Below are 15,851 nucleotides of genomic sequence, written 5' to 3'. Positions count from 1 at the left end.
TCAAGTAAATGTAACAGAGTAGATGTAACGTGTTACTACCCACCTCTGCTAGTGACGCACTGGTTGCAAACTTATACTTCTACTACCACCACCTGTGAAGCACTGAACTAGGAGAACTTCACAATGTTAATGGTGACATTGTGAAGTTCTTCTAGTACTAGCAGCACAAGGTAAACAAGTGCAGTTTGCCTCAATAATAATGTGGTTGTCCCATTAATATGCCAAAGTGGCCTTACTAGTAAGGACTAGGCATGTGCCGGTATGATATTCTGACGGAATGATGACCTTAAGCCAAAAATATCATGGTTTCACGGTATTGTAATTACAGCTCTAGAATGTGTTATTTTAAGATATCTGAGTTAAAAAAAACTTTTTTCCATTGAACATGAGGTTTTTTTTCCCAAAACATAATAGCAAATTGGAACATAAGTATAATGTTAAGGAAAAATTAAAAAATAACAATATTCTGAATAAAATTAAAATAAATGCGGTCCTTTAGGTGAGCCAAACCCCACAGCCACAGCTCAACATTTTTACGATCAGAACAAAAATAATTGAATTATTTTCCTTAAAAAGCATGTGTGTATTACTCATATCATGTTAACATTATACACACACACTCTTTCTTAACACAGACAGTTGCCAGAGACAAAAACACAAACAAAAAAACACCGCTAGACACACTAAACACGTTTGAGTTGACTGTCGTACCTGGTGGGAAGCGTTCTTGACAGTGTTTACTAATCTTTAATATTACTGTATATAAATGCGAAATCATATTGGAGGTATGACCTCCTCGGCAGCTACCCACCACAAACATGTTTTACACGTCGGTTGGCCCTCCTCTTCTAAGCCGCGGCCGCTGTAACTTTTCTGGAGCTGAAGTATTCCGATACCAGCGATTTTGTTTATTTCGATGGGGGAAAAAGTTAAGGAGTTTCACCTACTCCAGCCATCGTGTAGCACAGCTGAGCCTCTGACACTGAGCAAAAACCAGTGGGGGAGGGTTGAGCCTTACAGTTTCAAGCGAGGGATTTCTCCATGCATTTTTGGGACATAAAAAATAGCTAATACCTTAGGGACGGTATGACGGAAAATTTTTGTGGTTTTGAAACCTTGACGTTTTCATACCATGGTATACCTTGAATCCGGTAATCGGCACATGTCCAATAAGGAAAGAATACACAAGTAGTACATGCCCAAATGCTGTATATCACGGATAGTGCCCTACTTGTTCAAACAGTTGTGGTGAACCCAGAATAACGTAGAATACAAACAAAATCCATATTCATCATCAACATTTTAATAAGGTCAACAAAACAGATTTCTGCTTTAAGAGGGCAAAGAGGACTGACAAATGATTTGAAAAAACATTGTTGCATGACTAAATTTAGACCCCACTCCTGTGATTTATGATTACGAATACCATTTTAAAATGAATTACAATGTTCTATATTCTTACAAGCTTGTCCGTTGTGACGTCATGGCCGTCAACTCCATGGCGATTACAACTGGAATGCTTGTTATTGTAGTTTATATCCACTTTCCTTCAGCCATTCATTCAGTAAATTGGCATAGCTTTCATACACTGCACTTTTACATGCACATTGTAAAACACTGACACACAAATAAAAACTGTTTCAGATTTGGGCAATTCCCTTTACTCGCGTCAGTTGCTATTTACTTAAACACATACAAACCGAGTTCTTAGAGTGTGATTTATGTTTTTACTTTTTAATGAATACAAAAAAAAAATAATGAAATGATTACAATAATTATATTTATTTCACCATCTCCTGCTTGAATTAATATTATTATGTCAGGAACGTGTATATTTTGCAACATTACAAACTGTATAGTTTGGTTACCATGGAAGCAAGTGGTATCCTGGATTGTTTGCGCAAAGGATCCGGTATCGGTCTGTTTGCACTCAGAGCCTTGTTGCCTTTCGAGTAAAAAACATCCCTGCCAAGAGGGCAAGTAGGCCATGCTGTGAGCCAGGGGTTTTACCACTGGCTGTGCTGATATGCTACATCCTGCATCCTGAATGCCTGCCACCGCTAAGCCTCAGCCATGGAAATGCTTCATTGGAGTGGCAGCAACAGTCAGCCCATATCCTTTTCCACATGTAGCGCAAGGTGAAAAGAGAGGTTTATGGATAAAATGCAACTAAGTGAAAAAGTGTACAATATAAGGAAAACCCACACAATTGTGGTTCAACGTCTATGAATTTTGGGAATTCCTTTCATGGATGGAGGGACACATAGGTACAAAAACACTCAAATTATATGCATATTTTACCCAAAATGTACTTCAATTTATTAATTTACCAAGATCCTTATTGAAAATGTACAGGAGTTTTGGTGTTTTGAATTAAAAACTCATCTTTCGGTTCAAAGACAGTCTCTAGCCTAATCTCACAAGGATAGTTATTCCACCGCAATGGTAACATCTACACTCCTGCATAAGTGCCATTGTAAAAGAATTTTTTATCTGTCACACAATGACCTATAACCTCTGGTGTCCACCGTTGGACTTTGGGCTTTCCGTCCGGGTCGGGCCGGACGATGACCGTGCTTCTAGATGCGATCGAAGGGTCTTCATCAAAGAAGTTGAATGGTCGGAGGAAGAAGCCCACCGCGTTCCCAGGTGTTGCCGTGTTGGGGATGTCTTCAGAGTGAGGCACATGCAGGAAGCCCACTGTCACCCAGGCAACCAGATCCTACTCAGAGAAGAGTAAATATTACTCTCGGATTCGTCATCAGCCCACATAACTTGTTGTTCTGTGCTTAAAAAGGCAAACAGACGAAAATGTCAGCCTTTACATTGACTTTGCAAGACCAGATATGACTCATGAAATGTTCTAGACATTCCAAACTAAAGGAAACTTAAAGTAATACATAGGGATGTCCCGATCTGATCACGTGATAGGAAATCAGGCCGATCATGCCATTTTTCAGAGGATCTGAATCGGGTGAAAAGGATCAGGTTTTTAATTTAAAAAGAACAACAACAATATTTGCTCGTACAGCGCCACGGCCTCTCATTCTCCCTTTTGCTAGCAGTGCGGCCAAACTGTCCAGCTTGCATTTGGTACTTAAATTTACTAATGATTGGCAGGTTTGTACAGTAGTTTTGATCTTGCCAGAGAAGCTCGGTAGTTCCAAGATCAAAGGAACAGATGTGTCAGTCGTTGTTAAACTTGCATAAGTGTGCTGTGGCAACTCATTGTGTAGGTGAGAGGCTGTTCTCAGCAGTGTGAGAGTCAAAGTGTGAGTGGAGTGGACTCACTCAAAGCATTTAATAATGACAAGAATTTTTGTACGTTATTCTCATTTTAAAATAATTCACATTATGAACATTACAACAGTAACATGTTCTAGGAACTTTTGTTCAAAAACCAAAAAAAACCCTTATTTTTCGGTATCGGATGAGGACTTGGTATCGGTATCGATTCTCAAATTTCGGACTTGACTGCAAATATATGCGATCGTAACATCCATAACAATACGGTATACCAGAGCACAATATCATTTTTACCTGGTTGACGATATCCTCATCATTGCGAATGTAGTCTTCAAATGACACAACAGGTTTCCAGGGGTCATTCTGGTTATAAATACTGCTGCTGGTGGCCTCACTGTCTTTATGACGAGTAACAGCCAGAGGATATCTGCATTGAAATTTTCAATTCAGCTATACTGAAACTTAAAGCAAAAACAAATGTAGTTTTTTAATTATATAGAATTACCTTGACCAACTGATGCCGTTTTCTTCTTGCCAACCTCTTGGAAGGACACTGTCGCCATGTGAATTTAACTGAATACGGTAGCCCTTTTGATGCCCCCACTTATTTTTCTCATTAGGGTTGTAGAAATGAACATAGCGGGGGAACTTTTTGCCATAGCGGAAGGCGGCGGAACGCTCTGTCTTGCGTTCCGTCCAGTTCAGTTTGGATTGGACGATGAAATTCTTCGGGCTCCAGGGATTTGTGAAGTTTACATATTTCAAATCCAAAGTCTGAAAGCTGTTCTCTCGACCTGTTTCAAAGCAAATAAATGTCAGTATACAGGAAATTAAACATATAAAAAAAAAACCCAAAGAGCATTAGCTTATTTTACCGGCAATATCCAGGTCAACTTTGTAATTGATAAGATGTGTATGCAGGTTCCCCAGCACATACTTGTACACCTTACGGCCATATTGAAGTCCATTCGGAGTAAAGAAAGTTGCATGGATATAACCTGTGGCGCTGACTTTTACCTCCATTACCCCATTTTGGTAAAAGACGAAATCCCAGATGTAATCATAGTTGTAAACAGTTGAAGTTGTCCGTAAAACCAGCACAGTGTTGTCTAGTCCTCCATAGAAGTTATAACTTCCCTTGAATGCGTTGAAATGTCTTCTCAAAGGCAAAGCTGTGGTCATCTCGAAAATACAGAGTGCATTCCTATAGCGCACCGGTTTGTCGGTGTCAAAGTAATGGTGAAGGTCAACAAAAGTAGCAATTTCTGGACAGTCGATTCCAGGGGCTAGCTCAAATGATAAGGTACCCATACCCCAACCAGCATCAATGTACTTGGTTTGCATGCCAGCAGGAGTGTCACCGGCATAGAAAGCAATAGCTTCCTGCAGACTGATCTCATAAGCAATTCTTTCTCCATTAAAACGGACATCAAAGACCTGAAGTCCGGCTGATGAGCGCACTCTATAGGCAAACGACCATCCAGCATATTCAACAAAGTTGTGATCAATATGGTAGCGATGCCCTTGAGGTTCGACGAGTTTTGCGCCGTGGATATGAGTGGGAGTGTTGCTTTGACCTCGTGGAAGGTAAGTGGAGTAGTGATCATTGTCATCATGCCGGGGTAGACTGACCTTCTGAACAGCTCCGGATTCATACTTTTCTACTAACTCCTCTACACTATCAAAGAACATACTGTTATACCACACCTTCTCAACAGCCCATTTTTCTGGATCCAAGTCCTTATGGTTGAGCAATATCTCAAATCCAATTGGATGGATGTAATATCCTTCTACAAACTTGACCAACATTATCCAGCTTCTCCTCTCACCTGACGCTAGCCCTCGTGGGGCTATGTCGATAAGAAACAAACAGCGATCAGAGCAGTTAGTGAATGTAAATCCTCCTGTGGTTTCAGACAGCAGCTTATGAGCTTTAGATGTGATTTTAGCAATGCTGTGATTGAGGTGCCTGTACTCCATTGTAGTCATTGGTCGAGACTCAAACGGTATAGGCCTATCTCCTTTGAACCTCTTCACCTCATGAGACTTTGGAGATGGTAAAGGTCCGACTATAAACTCAGTGATATTCGGCTTTGTTTGGTTTGCAAACTGGATGACCACACGGGCCTGACGTGGGGGTTTGGCCTGACCGCGGTCCAACGCTCTCAAGGCTTCATGTTTTCTTGGTACTTGTAGCTCCATCATCAGGATGCTATTTTTCTTGAGAGCTGCGTTACTGGCATCAGTGAGTCCAAATTCTGTAATTCCGTGTAGGTAAGCCCGAACGGCTTTCATCTCACGAGGTGTCAGGTCTGCAAACATGGGAGCACCATGATGAGCCCAATCTCTGGCTCTGGAAGCATCACAAGCAGCCAGGCAGAGCAGATACAGCAAATAGAGAAGCTTCATTCCTAAAAGTGAAAGCAAAAACAAACTATTAGGCCAGACACATAAAGAAAACATCAAAACAAAGTTTCTTTCATTTTAAGATAACTGTACAAACAGTGGTATAAATATATAACAATATAAATGGGCCAATGGCCCGGACGTACTTTTTTTTTTCTTTCTTTTTTTTTTTTAACCTGTCCTGTTCAGCTGCTTGACATGGAAAATAGAAATCTGAGTGTCTGATTGGTCCGAACAGTTTTAATGTATCACATAGGAGTACGACATACTCCCATTGTGATCATTCGACATGCCTCGTTTATTAGTAAAAAGCAGCTAACAGGAAGGAGTCACGGGGACAGAAGAAAAGAAAGAGAAAAACTACAAACAACAAGAAATACGTTGAACGCCTACACTAACTAATGAATATGTTGGTGCTTTTGTTAGCCAGTTGTATTTCCAGTTGACACCATGTGGGGGGCCTGATGACCAAGGAAAAAAGAAGAGTGGGGGCAGTCAGAAAGATAAGTTACTGGGAGGGGTGGAGTGTACACAAATCAGCCATGTGAGGTGTAGAACCCAGTATTTGTGTGAATCCCTTGTGAATATAAGTATGCTGGCATCCTATTCTATGCTATCTGATCGCTCGTCCTGACACCCGAGTTATACTACTTTAGTGTGTCGAATTACACCTAGTCATGCATGAACATGTGCAGACGAGTAGAAATGCCGGTGGGGGCCGCGGCCCTTCCCCAGCCAATCTGGAGGGGGCGAGCCAGTGCAGCCCATCTCTCCTCCCGCAGCCCAGCAAGGGGGCCACCGTCACCCCCCCTGAATCCAGGGTGGTCCCCCAGGCCATCTGCGCCCCTATCAACCGGCCTTCAGGGATGGGGCAAGGGGACGTGAACCACCACGCACACCTACCACCACCCCCGAACGAGCCACCACCACAGCACCCCAAATGGCACGGGTCACCGCGAGACCCCCAGCGGCTCACCAAGCCCAGGGCAGGGCGTGATATCCACTTGGAGTTGGCGATACCCAGCTGACCCACTGGCAACCAGCCGGCGAGCCGAGGGGGGGAGGTGGAAGCAGGAGAGCGCTGAGAAGCGCCGCGGAGCGATGCAGGATCGGAGCCCCGACCCCGCCGCCACAGTGGCCGGCAGCCCAGGCAGAGAGGAGGCCACACCTCGGGAGCCACGCCATTAAAAAAACAAACAAACGGTGGAACCCACCTACTGCCGTATTACTGTGGCTGCCAGGTCCCTTACTGGCAACCATTACCCAGCACCGTGATGGGATTGTGTGGGGAGGGTAGTGCTGTGTATGCATTAAAAGTACTTGTAAAACCGTCAGGGCCTCCAGAATGCCCCGGTGGGGCCCGTATTGTCACTTTATTTCCCAGTGGTTCGGGATGACGTTATGCTATCCCGGTCAAAGACAACCTTACAGGCGTAAACACGCCTTGTTCGCTCGCTCCTGCATGAGCGTGCGCAACCTGATAACTGCTGCTGATTGATTGTCAGTATCTCATTACACACCTAACGTTATACTACAAGATGAGATATTTCTGAAACACCCAGCACCCGGCCAAGCACCGCGGGGAAAAAAAACACTAAAGAGAATGTCAATGGAGGAGTTGAGGAAAAGCGCAATCCACTATGAAAAGAAAAGGGACAAAAAGTTTCAGCCCCACTGGTGAGACCGCTGGAACTGGCTCGGCTGTGATGAGATCAGAAACGAGGCTTACGGTGAGGTCTGCAGATCAATGCCCACATTTGCAGACAAGTAGGTTAGCGATAAGTTAGCGAGTACGAAACCTATGGTATGAACATAATTTGATAATTCACACGCGAAACTACGGAGAAACTAATATCGTCATAATGATGGTCTAGCTTGAAAATCTTTAGCCATAATTGTCTTAATCATCTCTTTGACTTCTAAATTGTTGCCAAGACAACCGAGCTGGGGGGGGGGGGGGGGGGTGATACTTCCAGAGGGCGGTAAGGGGAAGACAGGAAAGCTTAGCCCAGACGCTGGGCTCTCCCGCAGGCCTGCTTCCCCCTGGAGCGCCCAAGAAAAAATGTTGGCTATACTGGAGTTATTATAGAATTACTATGGATGTGATTATGGAATTGGAATAGGATTATTTGCATTAAATTCATGTTTTTGGACCGTTTTGCTGTATTCTTCATTAAATCTACCTTTAAAAACATAACTGTTCATGATATTCAGGCAAATTGTTCTTTTTCGTGATAATTGGGATCAATAACTGACGCGTTGACCAGGGCCAGTGGTTTAATAGTGGGGCCATTGAACTTTCCCTAATTGTCTACCCCTGGTATCACACTCATTCACTGCCAGCTTTCCCAGTTGACATGGATGTTCAATTTCTACAGCCCTCACTGTCTACTGTGAAAACTATAATCTTCAACATTTGTGATTCATTTGTGACCCAAAGCCTCTTGAAAAACTGCTTAAGACAAAATTTGAAATTTGAAAAACGAGGGTTTGATAAAGCCATTTATACACATGCTGTGCTGTGTTCAAAAATGAAAATGAGACTCAATTATTGGTAAGTGGACGTCACTATAAGATGATTCTAATGTTTTTCATAAACCTTTATAGGGCCTTCATTGAAACAGAACAACGGGATAAAAGAAAAAAATTAAGAGTGTTATTCGTGGCAATATCCGGAGTTTATTCCATTAAAAAAAAAACACAAATATTTCTTAAAGGAGGAGGTGAACTGGAAATGCCCCCAAATCAACAGCAAGTGACCCATAATTACCCCATAATTAACAGACAGTGCTAGCAGGACGTCACACAGTTTTCCGAGAATTAACAGGAAGGGACCAAGAAATGCCCCAAAACCAACAGGATGTGACACGGATAGAGTTTGACACCAACATGCCACTAGATGGTGCTAAAGCAATATTTTTAAAGTAGGCATGGCTCGGTGATATAGCTGGCAAATAAAGGAGTGCAGTTTTTGTAAATGTTGGACAACATATATGGTGGGATTGATTGTTTAATCTCATGTGTAATTGGTTTATTCGAAAGTATATTCTATAATAATAAAAGGTAGAAGGGGGAAAGTACACACAAGAACATAAAAAGTGGATGTTTGTGAGGGAGTAGTAAATTGTAGGTTTCAGATATCTTTTCAGCTCCCTTTTCAATAGCGGCTTCTCCTTTCTCCAGTCAGCTAAAGTAAGGCGTAGGGTGGTGACAGCTGTGTTTGAGCCCTCATTCTAAGGCCGAGAGGTCAAACAGAAAAGATCGGCGATTCCCTCTCTCCCTATGCCCATTGACAAGCTTTATTTAATAAACGGCCCCATCACCCTTCCCGAAATGCCCCCTTTACAGGATTAGGCTTTGACAAACACGTCTTTATTCTACGACCGAGGCTCCGCTACCCCTGACTGTCACCTCCCACGTTCTATAACGTTTAATGGGATGTGTCCGTCAAACAGCCGATGTCCAATTCCAACGCTCACAGCTGGGACATTTTGGTTTTACCCAATAGCCGGAGGTTCAGATGCTACTGTACATCCTTTGCATCGACCCCCACATTTAAAAACCATGGTTCAGTCCATTCAATAGGTAAAATATTATTTTTCTGGAGAATGATGCAAAAAGAAAAATAGTGAATGAAAACTATCATAACATTTTTATATATATTGAGGACATCTAAAAGAAGAAACCCCAAACCGGTTTGAAGGTAAGATTTTTATTTCCCCCAGTACTGTTTTAGAGGAATTATTTTGTCAACCTGTGGATATTTAATTAGCTCCAGTGTCACATGTCAATTATGAATGTTATTTCAAAAGTTTAGAATAAATGTATTTCTTAATTTATTTGATTTGGAATCGATTTTTCAATATTATTTACCTGCGACCAGTAGTGTATATATTGATTTTTTTTTTCTTTGCTCCTCAGCACAGAGTGATTTAAGCATGTATCGCTGGACTGCGGAGGCACTGCTGTTGACCCTACTTGGACTGCAGACAGTCATGGGAAAAGGGTAAGTAATTATGATGATAGGAACACATAGTCAAAAATTACAGATATTTGTTTTTTATCCTTTCCTGTAACTATTATGTTTTTGGATGTGGTGGCCAACTGCGCTGGATAAGGAAAAATATTGAATTTATCTCTTAAAAAGTTGAAATAATGTATTAATATACAGTGAACAGCAGAGGTATTTGCACCCATGGTGATTTTGTAAGTTCACCCACTTAGAAAATAGGTAGAGGTCTGAAATTTTACTCATAGATGCATTTCCACTTATAGAGACAATCAGGAAAAAAAAAAGAAAGAAATAAAAATCCGGAACTCACATTGTATGATTTTTCAATAATATTTGTAATTTAATTTAATTCATAATTATTTGTACCCCTGAGAAAATCAGTGCAAATATTTAGTGCAGAAGCATTTGTTTGTAAATTCAATACATGGAAACAGCGATTTGTGGCCTATTCCTCCACACAAATCTTCTCCAGATCTGTCAGGTTTCGGGGCCGTCGTTGAGAAACATGAAGTTTCAGCTCCATCCAAAGATTTTCCAATGGGTTGAGGTCTGGAGACTGGCTAGGCCACTCCAGAACCTTAATACCCTTTTTTCGCAGCCACACCTTGGTCAGCTTGGCTGTGTGCTTCGGATAATTGTCATGTTGGAAGATCCAGCCACAACTCATCTTCAAGTCTCTGACTGAGGGAAGGAGGTTGTGGCTCAAAATCTGACGGTACATTTCACCCTTCATCCTTTGCTTTATACAGTACAGTTGTCCTGTTCAGTTTGCCGAAAAGCAGCCCCAAAGCATGAGGTTTCCACTCCCATACTTTACAGGTTGGATGGTGTTCTTGGGATTGTACTCATCTTTCTTTTTCCTCTAAACATGACGAGTTGAAGTTTGCACCAAAAAGTTCTACTTTGGTCTCATCTGACCACATGACTTTCTCCTTTGCAACAAGGGAACCTTCTGAGCAATGCATGATTTAAAACCATTGCACTGTAGTGTTCTACTGACAGTAGTCTTTGAAATTGTGCATCCAGCTCTATTCAGTTCATTGACCAGCTCCTGTCGTGTAGTTCTAGGCTGAGCCCTCACTATTTTTTTCATCATGAGTGATGCCCCACGAGGAGAGATTTTACATGGAACCCCAGTCTGAGATAGATTATCAGTCATGTTTAGCCTTTACCATTTTCTAACAATGCTGCAACTGTTGATTTATTCTCACCAAGCTGCTTTGTAATTGTCCCATTGACTTTTCCAGCTATGTGGAGCGCAACAATTTTTTCTCTGGTGTCTTTCGAAAGCTCTCTGGTCTTGCCCGTGGTAACAGTTGGATTATGACTGACTGGGGGGTGCAAAGGGGACAATAATGAGCTCAAACAGGTTGTGTTTGGGTGGTTACTTATGGGGAAAAGGTGGACTTTTTTTGGGTAGACTGACAACTCTTTGAGTCTCATAATTATTGCTGATTTCTCAGTGTTACAAATACTTATGAACCCCAGTAAATTACAAGTGAATTATTGAAAAATCATATAATGTGATTTGGGGATTTTTTTTTTTCTTTAGATTATGTCTGTGTAAGTGGAAATGCAAATTCTTCTGCTCCTCACTGTAAATAAAAAAGATTAAATACAAATGTATTGGACGTAAAAGTTAAATACAACTGAACTGCATTTTCTGATTTATGTATTGTGAAGTACCACAAATACTGTAGCCCCACTTTTAGAATCACACACTATATCATTTTTTAAATGCATGCACTCTGAAGCTGCTGAAAAGTATTGAACTGAATTTTGCTACAGACACTGGTGTGAACGCATCATACAGCAGAAAGTGGATCGGGTTCTGACACCACGTCTGACGCTGGAGGTGAGCTGCTCCGACGTGTACCAGTATAACACCCAAGGCTGGAGACTGGATGTAGAGTCAATGAGGGCTAAGCATGGTGGAGACGATGGCATTGCGTTGTACTACAAACAGCAAGGTCTCAAGGCATCCTGCTCATTGTACAAGTAAGTCATTCAGTTTTACAGCATTGTATGGCAGGTCTATGGGAAGCTTTTATTCGATATACTTGACATCCATTCAATAAGCTCATGGGCAGAACACAACTTGTTCAGGGATTTTGTTTTTTAAGGATATAATGGAACCAGATACAGCCATTTTCATTGTCAAAACGTCACCATTTCAATACATTGAGGTGACTTATGAGATGATGTGACATTTTGGTCAATTGTGTTTGTGCTTTCATTCTTGGCTCTTGTGAGCTGTGCAAATGCTGAATTGTATGCCCTTCTGTTCATTCATTCATCTTCCTTGGTGCTTATTCTCACGAGGGTCACAGGGGTGCTGGAGTCTATCCAGCGGTGCGGGAAATGGGGTGCTGAGGGTGCTGCAGCACCCCCTGGCGTTTGTAATTTGGTAGATTTAAAAAAAAAATAAATACAGAAATAAAGCATATTGAAACAATAGCGAATTTAACTTTGGGGAGGAAATACAGAGATCCCTCGCTACTACGCTGTTGAAAACTTTGCGCTCTCAGTCTATCGCGGATTTTTTTTTTCCAATTAAAAAATGAATAAATAAATAAATACAGATGAGCTGTCCCGATCCGATCACGTAGTCTGCCTCTCCCTCCTGCTGCTGCTCTTGCTCTGGCAATGCACAGTGCAGTGCACCGGACTTGGTAACGATGATTGACAGATGTTAAGGTGTGATCTTCAAACTTCAAAGCGCTACATGCGTCAATCATCGTTTAGCCCGGTAAACAGTTGCTGTGGCAACTTATTGTGTGTAAGTGAGCAGCTTGAGCGGATTTGATTGGAGTCACTCAATTAAGCATTTATTAAAGACAGGCATTTTTCTGCTTTATTCTTGTTTAAAAGTAATTCCGTGGGACAGTAACATGTTTAAAACTCATAATTGTTACATTTGAAGTGCTTAAAAGCCTTTATTAAAATATATATAAATAAAAGTAAAGATAAAAATGTGTTATATGTATCTTTTTCCAATGTGATATCTGAATAAAAGCATTGAACACATAAAAAAAAAAAAAAAAAAAGGGGGGGGGGGTCACCACTTCGCGATTTTTCACATATCCCGGTCGGTTCTGGTCCCCATTAACAGCGAAAAATGAAGGATCACTGTATTCATGTTGAAGAAGTTTTTTTGTTGTTGTTGTTAAAAACACCACCTGACACCTTGCTTGCTACCGGGTCACGTTGACTAAGGCACTATTGGGACGGAAAAGTAAACTGTTGACAGAGGAGGCGTGAACATGGCACAAAAACGATTTCGCAATTTTTTTCTCTACAAAAGCAGCGAAATTTTGTAAAATTCAATTCGAGGTCGAAAATGAAGATGATCGTCTTTTGATGTCTTCAAATAGGTAAGACATGCTTGCATTGTAGCCATATTATTGTTTGTTGTTGCTGTTGAGTTGAGCTGCCGCCGTGCAGAGCACTGTTAGATATTCGTGTGCAATTTATTTCAGTGTTGTGAAAAGGGGGTGGTAAACCGAGGCTTATTGACCCTTTTAGTTGTCAAATGTGTTTGTGTGTCATTGCGCCATCTAGATGTGGGGATTTGCAGTATAATATACGGGCGCTTTTATTTCAAATACAAAAACTCCCACACACACTGTAGGTAAAATACAATGCTGTCTTTGCAGTAGCCTAGTACTAGTATGCAAACTATCCAGCATTCATGTGTACTGCCATTGTACACACCTTCTATGGAGAGAATGCGCCAGCATGACAAATTTGACAAAGTTTTTGGATGGGGGAAAAAAAAAAAAAAAAAAGATCCTCAGCACCCCCTGCTGTGAGTGACTTCCAGCGGCCCTGAGTCTATCCCAGCAAATTACGGGCAGGAAGCAGGATACACCCTGAATTGGTTGCTAGCCAATTACGGGCAGTAAGCAGGATACACCCTGAATTGGTTGCTAGCCAAAGGCAGGGCACAAGCAGACAAACCACACATGCCTAAGGACAATTTACTGTAGTGTTCAGTCAGTCTCCCATGAGATATGGGAAGAAACCGGAGTACCTGGAGAAAAGACACACAGGCACAGGGAGAACATGCAAACTGCACACAGGAAGACCAGAGCTCGGGATTGAACTTCTGATCTCAGAACTGTGAGGCTGATGTGCAAACCACCCACACTTCAGGTCATATTCCTCCAATTCACATTGAAATTTAATCTAATTCAACAGTACAGTACATGGGGGTTATATTTTCATTAATAGAAATTGCACCATGCAAGGATGCATTTTAGCTATTTTTTTCATCATCCCCTTTAAAGGTGGCGTACTCACATCTTGCATTGTCACTGGATCTAGACAGTGTGGCAACAGCACCTTTATTTAATGAACTCATGCACCACTGGTTACTGAAATATGTTAGTGGACCTGATGTACCATATCTGTCCTTACCCACATAATTTGCAAAACCATATTTAAGGGCATAATTGTTTTCATTGTCATGCAGTATCCCTAAACAATTACTATAAAATATTGTTAAAAATGTAATTGGAAGCAATTCTGGGTCATGAACATGATTTTTTACATGACCCAAATTCCATATAAACAAATGACGTAAATCCATTCTGTTTTCATCAAATTATTTTAAAAAATAGCATAATAGCTGGTGCAAGACACAAAATCACAAATGCACAGAAAAGCACATACAAGCACGCATACACATTTTCGGGCATAGGCCTATTCACACGCACACATTGAAACCAATTTCATTCCGCCTAATTATTCATCCTTTCACCATGATTTCGACACAACAACATTATCTTAATGTGTTTCCAGATTTCTTTCATCTTCAAACCATACACGATTTAATTACAAAGAGGATTGTACACCGACACTTGCATATTTCATATTAGTGAAACGCTTTTTGAAAGCGCTGCTTCCAGTAGCGTGACATATATGTCTGTGGACATCTAACTAAAGGTTATGATTAAAACAGTCACCTTCATTTAATGAGCTAGTGCACTACTGGTGACTTAAATATGTCAGTACCCATGTAATTCTCAAAACCATATTTAAGGGGTTTATTGTTTTCTTTTCATGCAGTATCCCTAAACAATTACAATAAATAATTCAGAAAATGTACTTGGAAGCAATTCTGGGCCAGGGACGGAAAAAAACAGTATGTGGAGGATCACATATTAAGCATTGTAGCACATTGTCCTATATTATAAAATAAAAATCACCAAATTTTAACAGATAGATGATTATGATTTAATCATGCTACCCAGATTCCATATAAACAATTCAAGCAAATTCATTGTTTTCATAAAATTATTTGAAAATAGCAGTTAAACTGGCGCAAGACACACAAAGGCACACAGGCTCAAATGCACAGAAAAGCACACACCAACCACCAACCACCACCACCATGTTTTCAGGCATATTTACAAACGCACAAATTGAAACTATTTTCATTCCGTCTTATTATTCATCCTTTCAACATGATTTCAACACAACATTCTCTTGATGTGTTTCCAGATTTCTTTCATCTTCAAACCATACATGATTGGATTACAAAGAGGATTGTACACCAGCACTTGCAAATTTAAAATTAGTGAAACACTTTTTGGAAGCACTGATTCCAGTAGTGCGACAAATATGTCTATGGACATCAAACTAAAGGTTATGATTAAAACACTCACATGGGGTAAACACGTATCTATGGCTTTTTTCCGGACTTCTCCATGGCTGTTATAGATGGTGATGAATATCTTTATGTAAGTGATGAGGATCAACAGCATAGGCAAGATAGAAATGTTTGTTAAATTTAATACAGACCACACAGCCAGATATATTGGTGTTGTACAGTGAATCTTAAGCATTCTAACGTTGCAATAAAATCCCTCCAAACTAAAGTTACAGATTTTTTGTTTGGACTGCAGAACCATTGTCACTGACATCTGCAAGGCAGGCACAAACCAGGCCAAAGCCAAAAAAATGGTGACAGTGGTTGTGCCCATGATAGAGGAATATTGCAAGGGCCTACAGATGGACACGTATCTATCATAAGCCATGGCTAACAACAAGAATAAGTCAGAAGATGATAAAGTATAGAAAAAAAATGCCTGAGTCAAACAGCCCGAGTAAGAAATGCTCTGCTCGTGAAACAACACGTCCATCAAAATCTTAGGGTAGATAGGAGTGGTGAACAAAATTGAGT

The 15,851-nt window shown here is 40.9% G+C and overlaps 2 protein-coding genes across 2 annotated transcripts in view; one reads left to right on the top strand and one right to left on the bottom strand.

The window, feature by feature from the left end:
- sspo (SCO-spondin) overlaps window positions 1-15,851 on the top strand; it is a 267,780-nt gene that overhangs the window by 4,229 nt on the left and 247,700 nt on the right. The window contains exons 2-3 of the mRNA XM_057823943.1: window positions 9,574-9,658; window positions 11,453-11,662. Coding sequence (XP_057679926.1) covers window positions 9,574-9,658; window positions 11,453-11,662 — 295 coding nt within the window. The remainder of the gene's footprint in view (window positions 1-9,573; window positions 9,659-11,452; window positions 11,663-15,851) is intronic.
- aoc1 (amine oxidase copper containing 1) overlaps window positions 1,223-15,851 on the bottom strand; it is a 98,728-nt gene continuing 84,099 nt past the window's right edge. The window contains exons 2-5 of the mRNA XM_057823939.1: window positions 4,122-5,657; window positions 3,752-4,040; window positions 3,541-3,673; window positions 1,223-2,722 (exon numbers count right to left, since the gene is read on the bottom strand). Of these exons, the coding sequence (XP_057679922.1) occupies window positions 2,453-2,722; window positions 3,541-3,673; window positions 3,752-4,040; window positions 4,122-5,655 (2,226 nt within the window). The 5' untranslated portion in view covers window positions 5,656-5,657 and the 3' untranslated portion in view covers window positions 1,223-2,452. The remainder of the gene's footprint in view (window positions 2,723-3,540; window positions 3,674-3,751; window positions 4,041-4,121; window positions 5,658-15,851) is intronic.

The sequence above is a fragment of the Corythoichthys intestinalis genome, chromosome 20 (assembly GCF_030265065.1).
Source record: "Corythoichthys intestinalis isolate RoL2023-P3 chromosome 20, ASM3026506v1, whole genome shotgun sequence".
NCBI classification, from domain to species: domain Eukaryota; kingdom Metazoa; phylum Chordata; class Actinopteri; order Syngnathiformes; family Syngnathidae; genus Corythoichthys; species Corythoichthys intestinalis.
The sequence above is the reverse complement of the archived record's forward strand: the minus strand, read 5'-3'. Positions and strand labels throughout refer to the sequence as shown.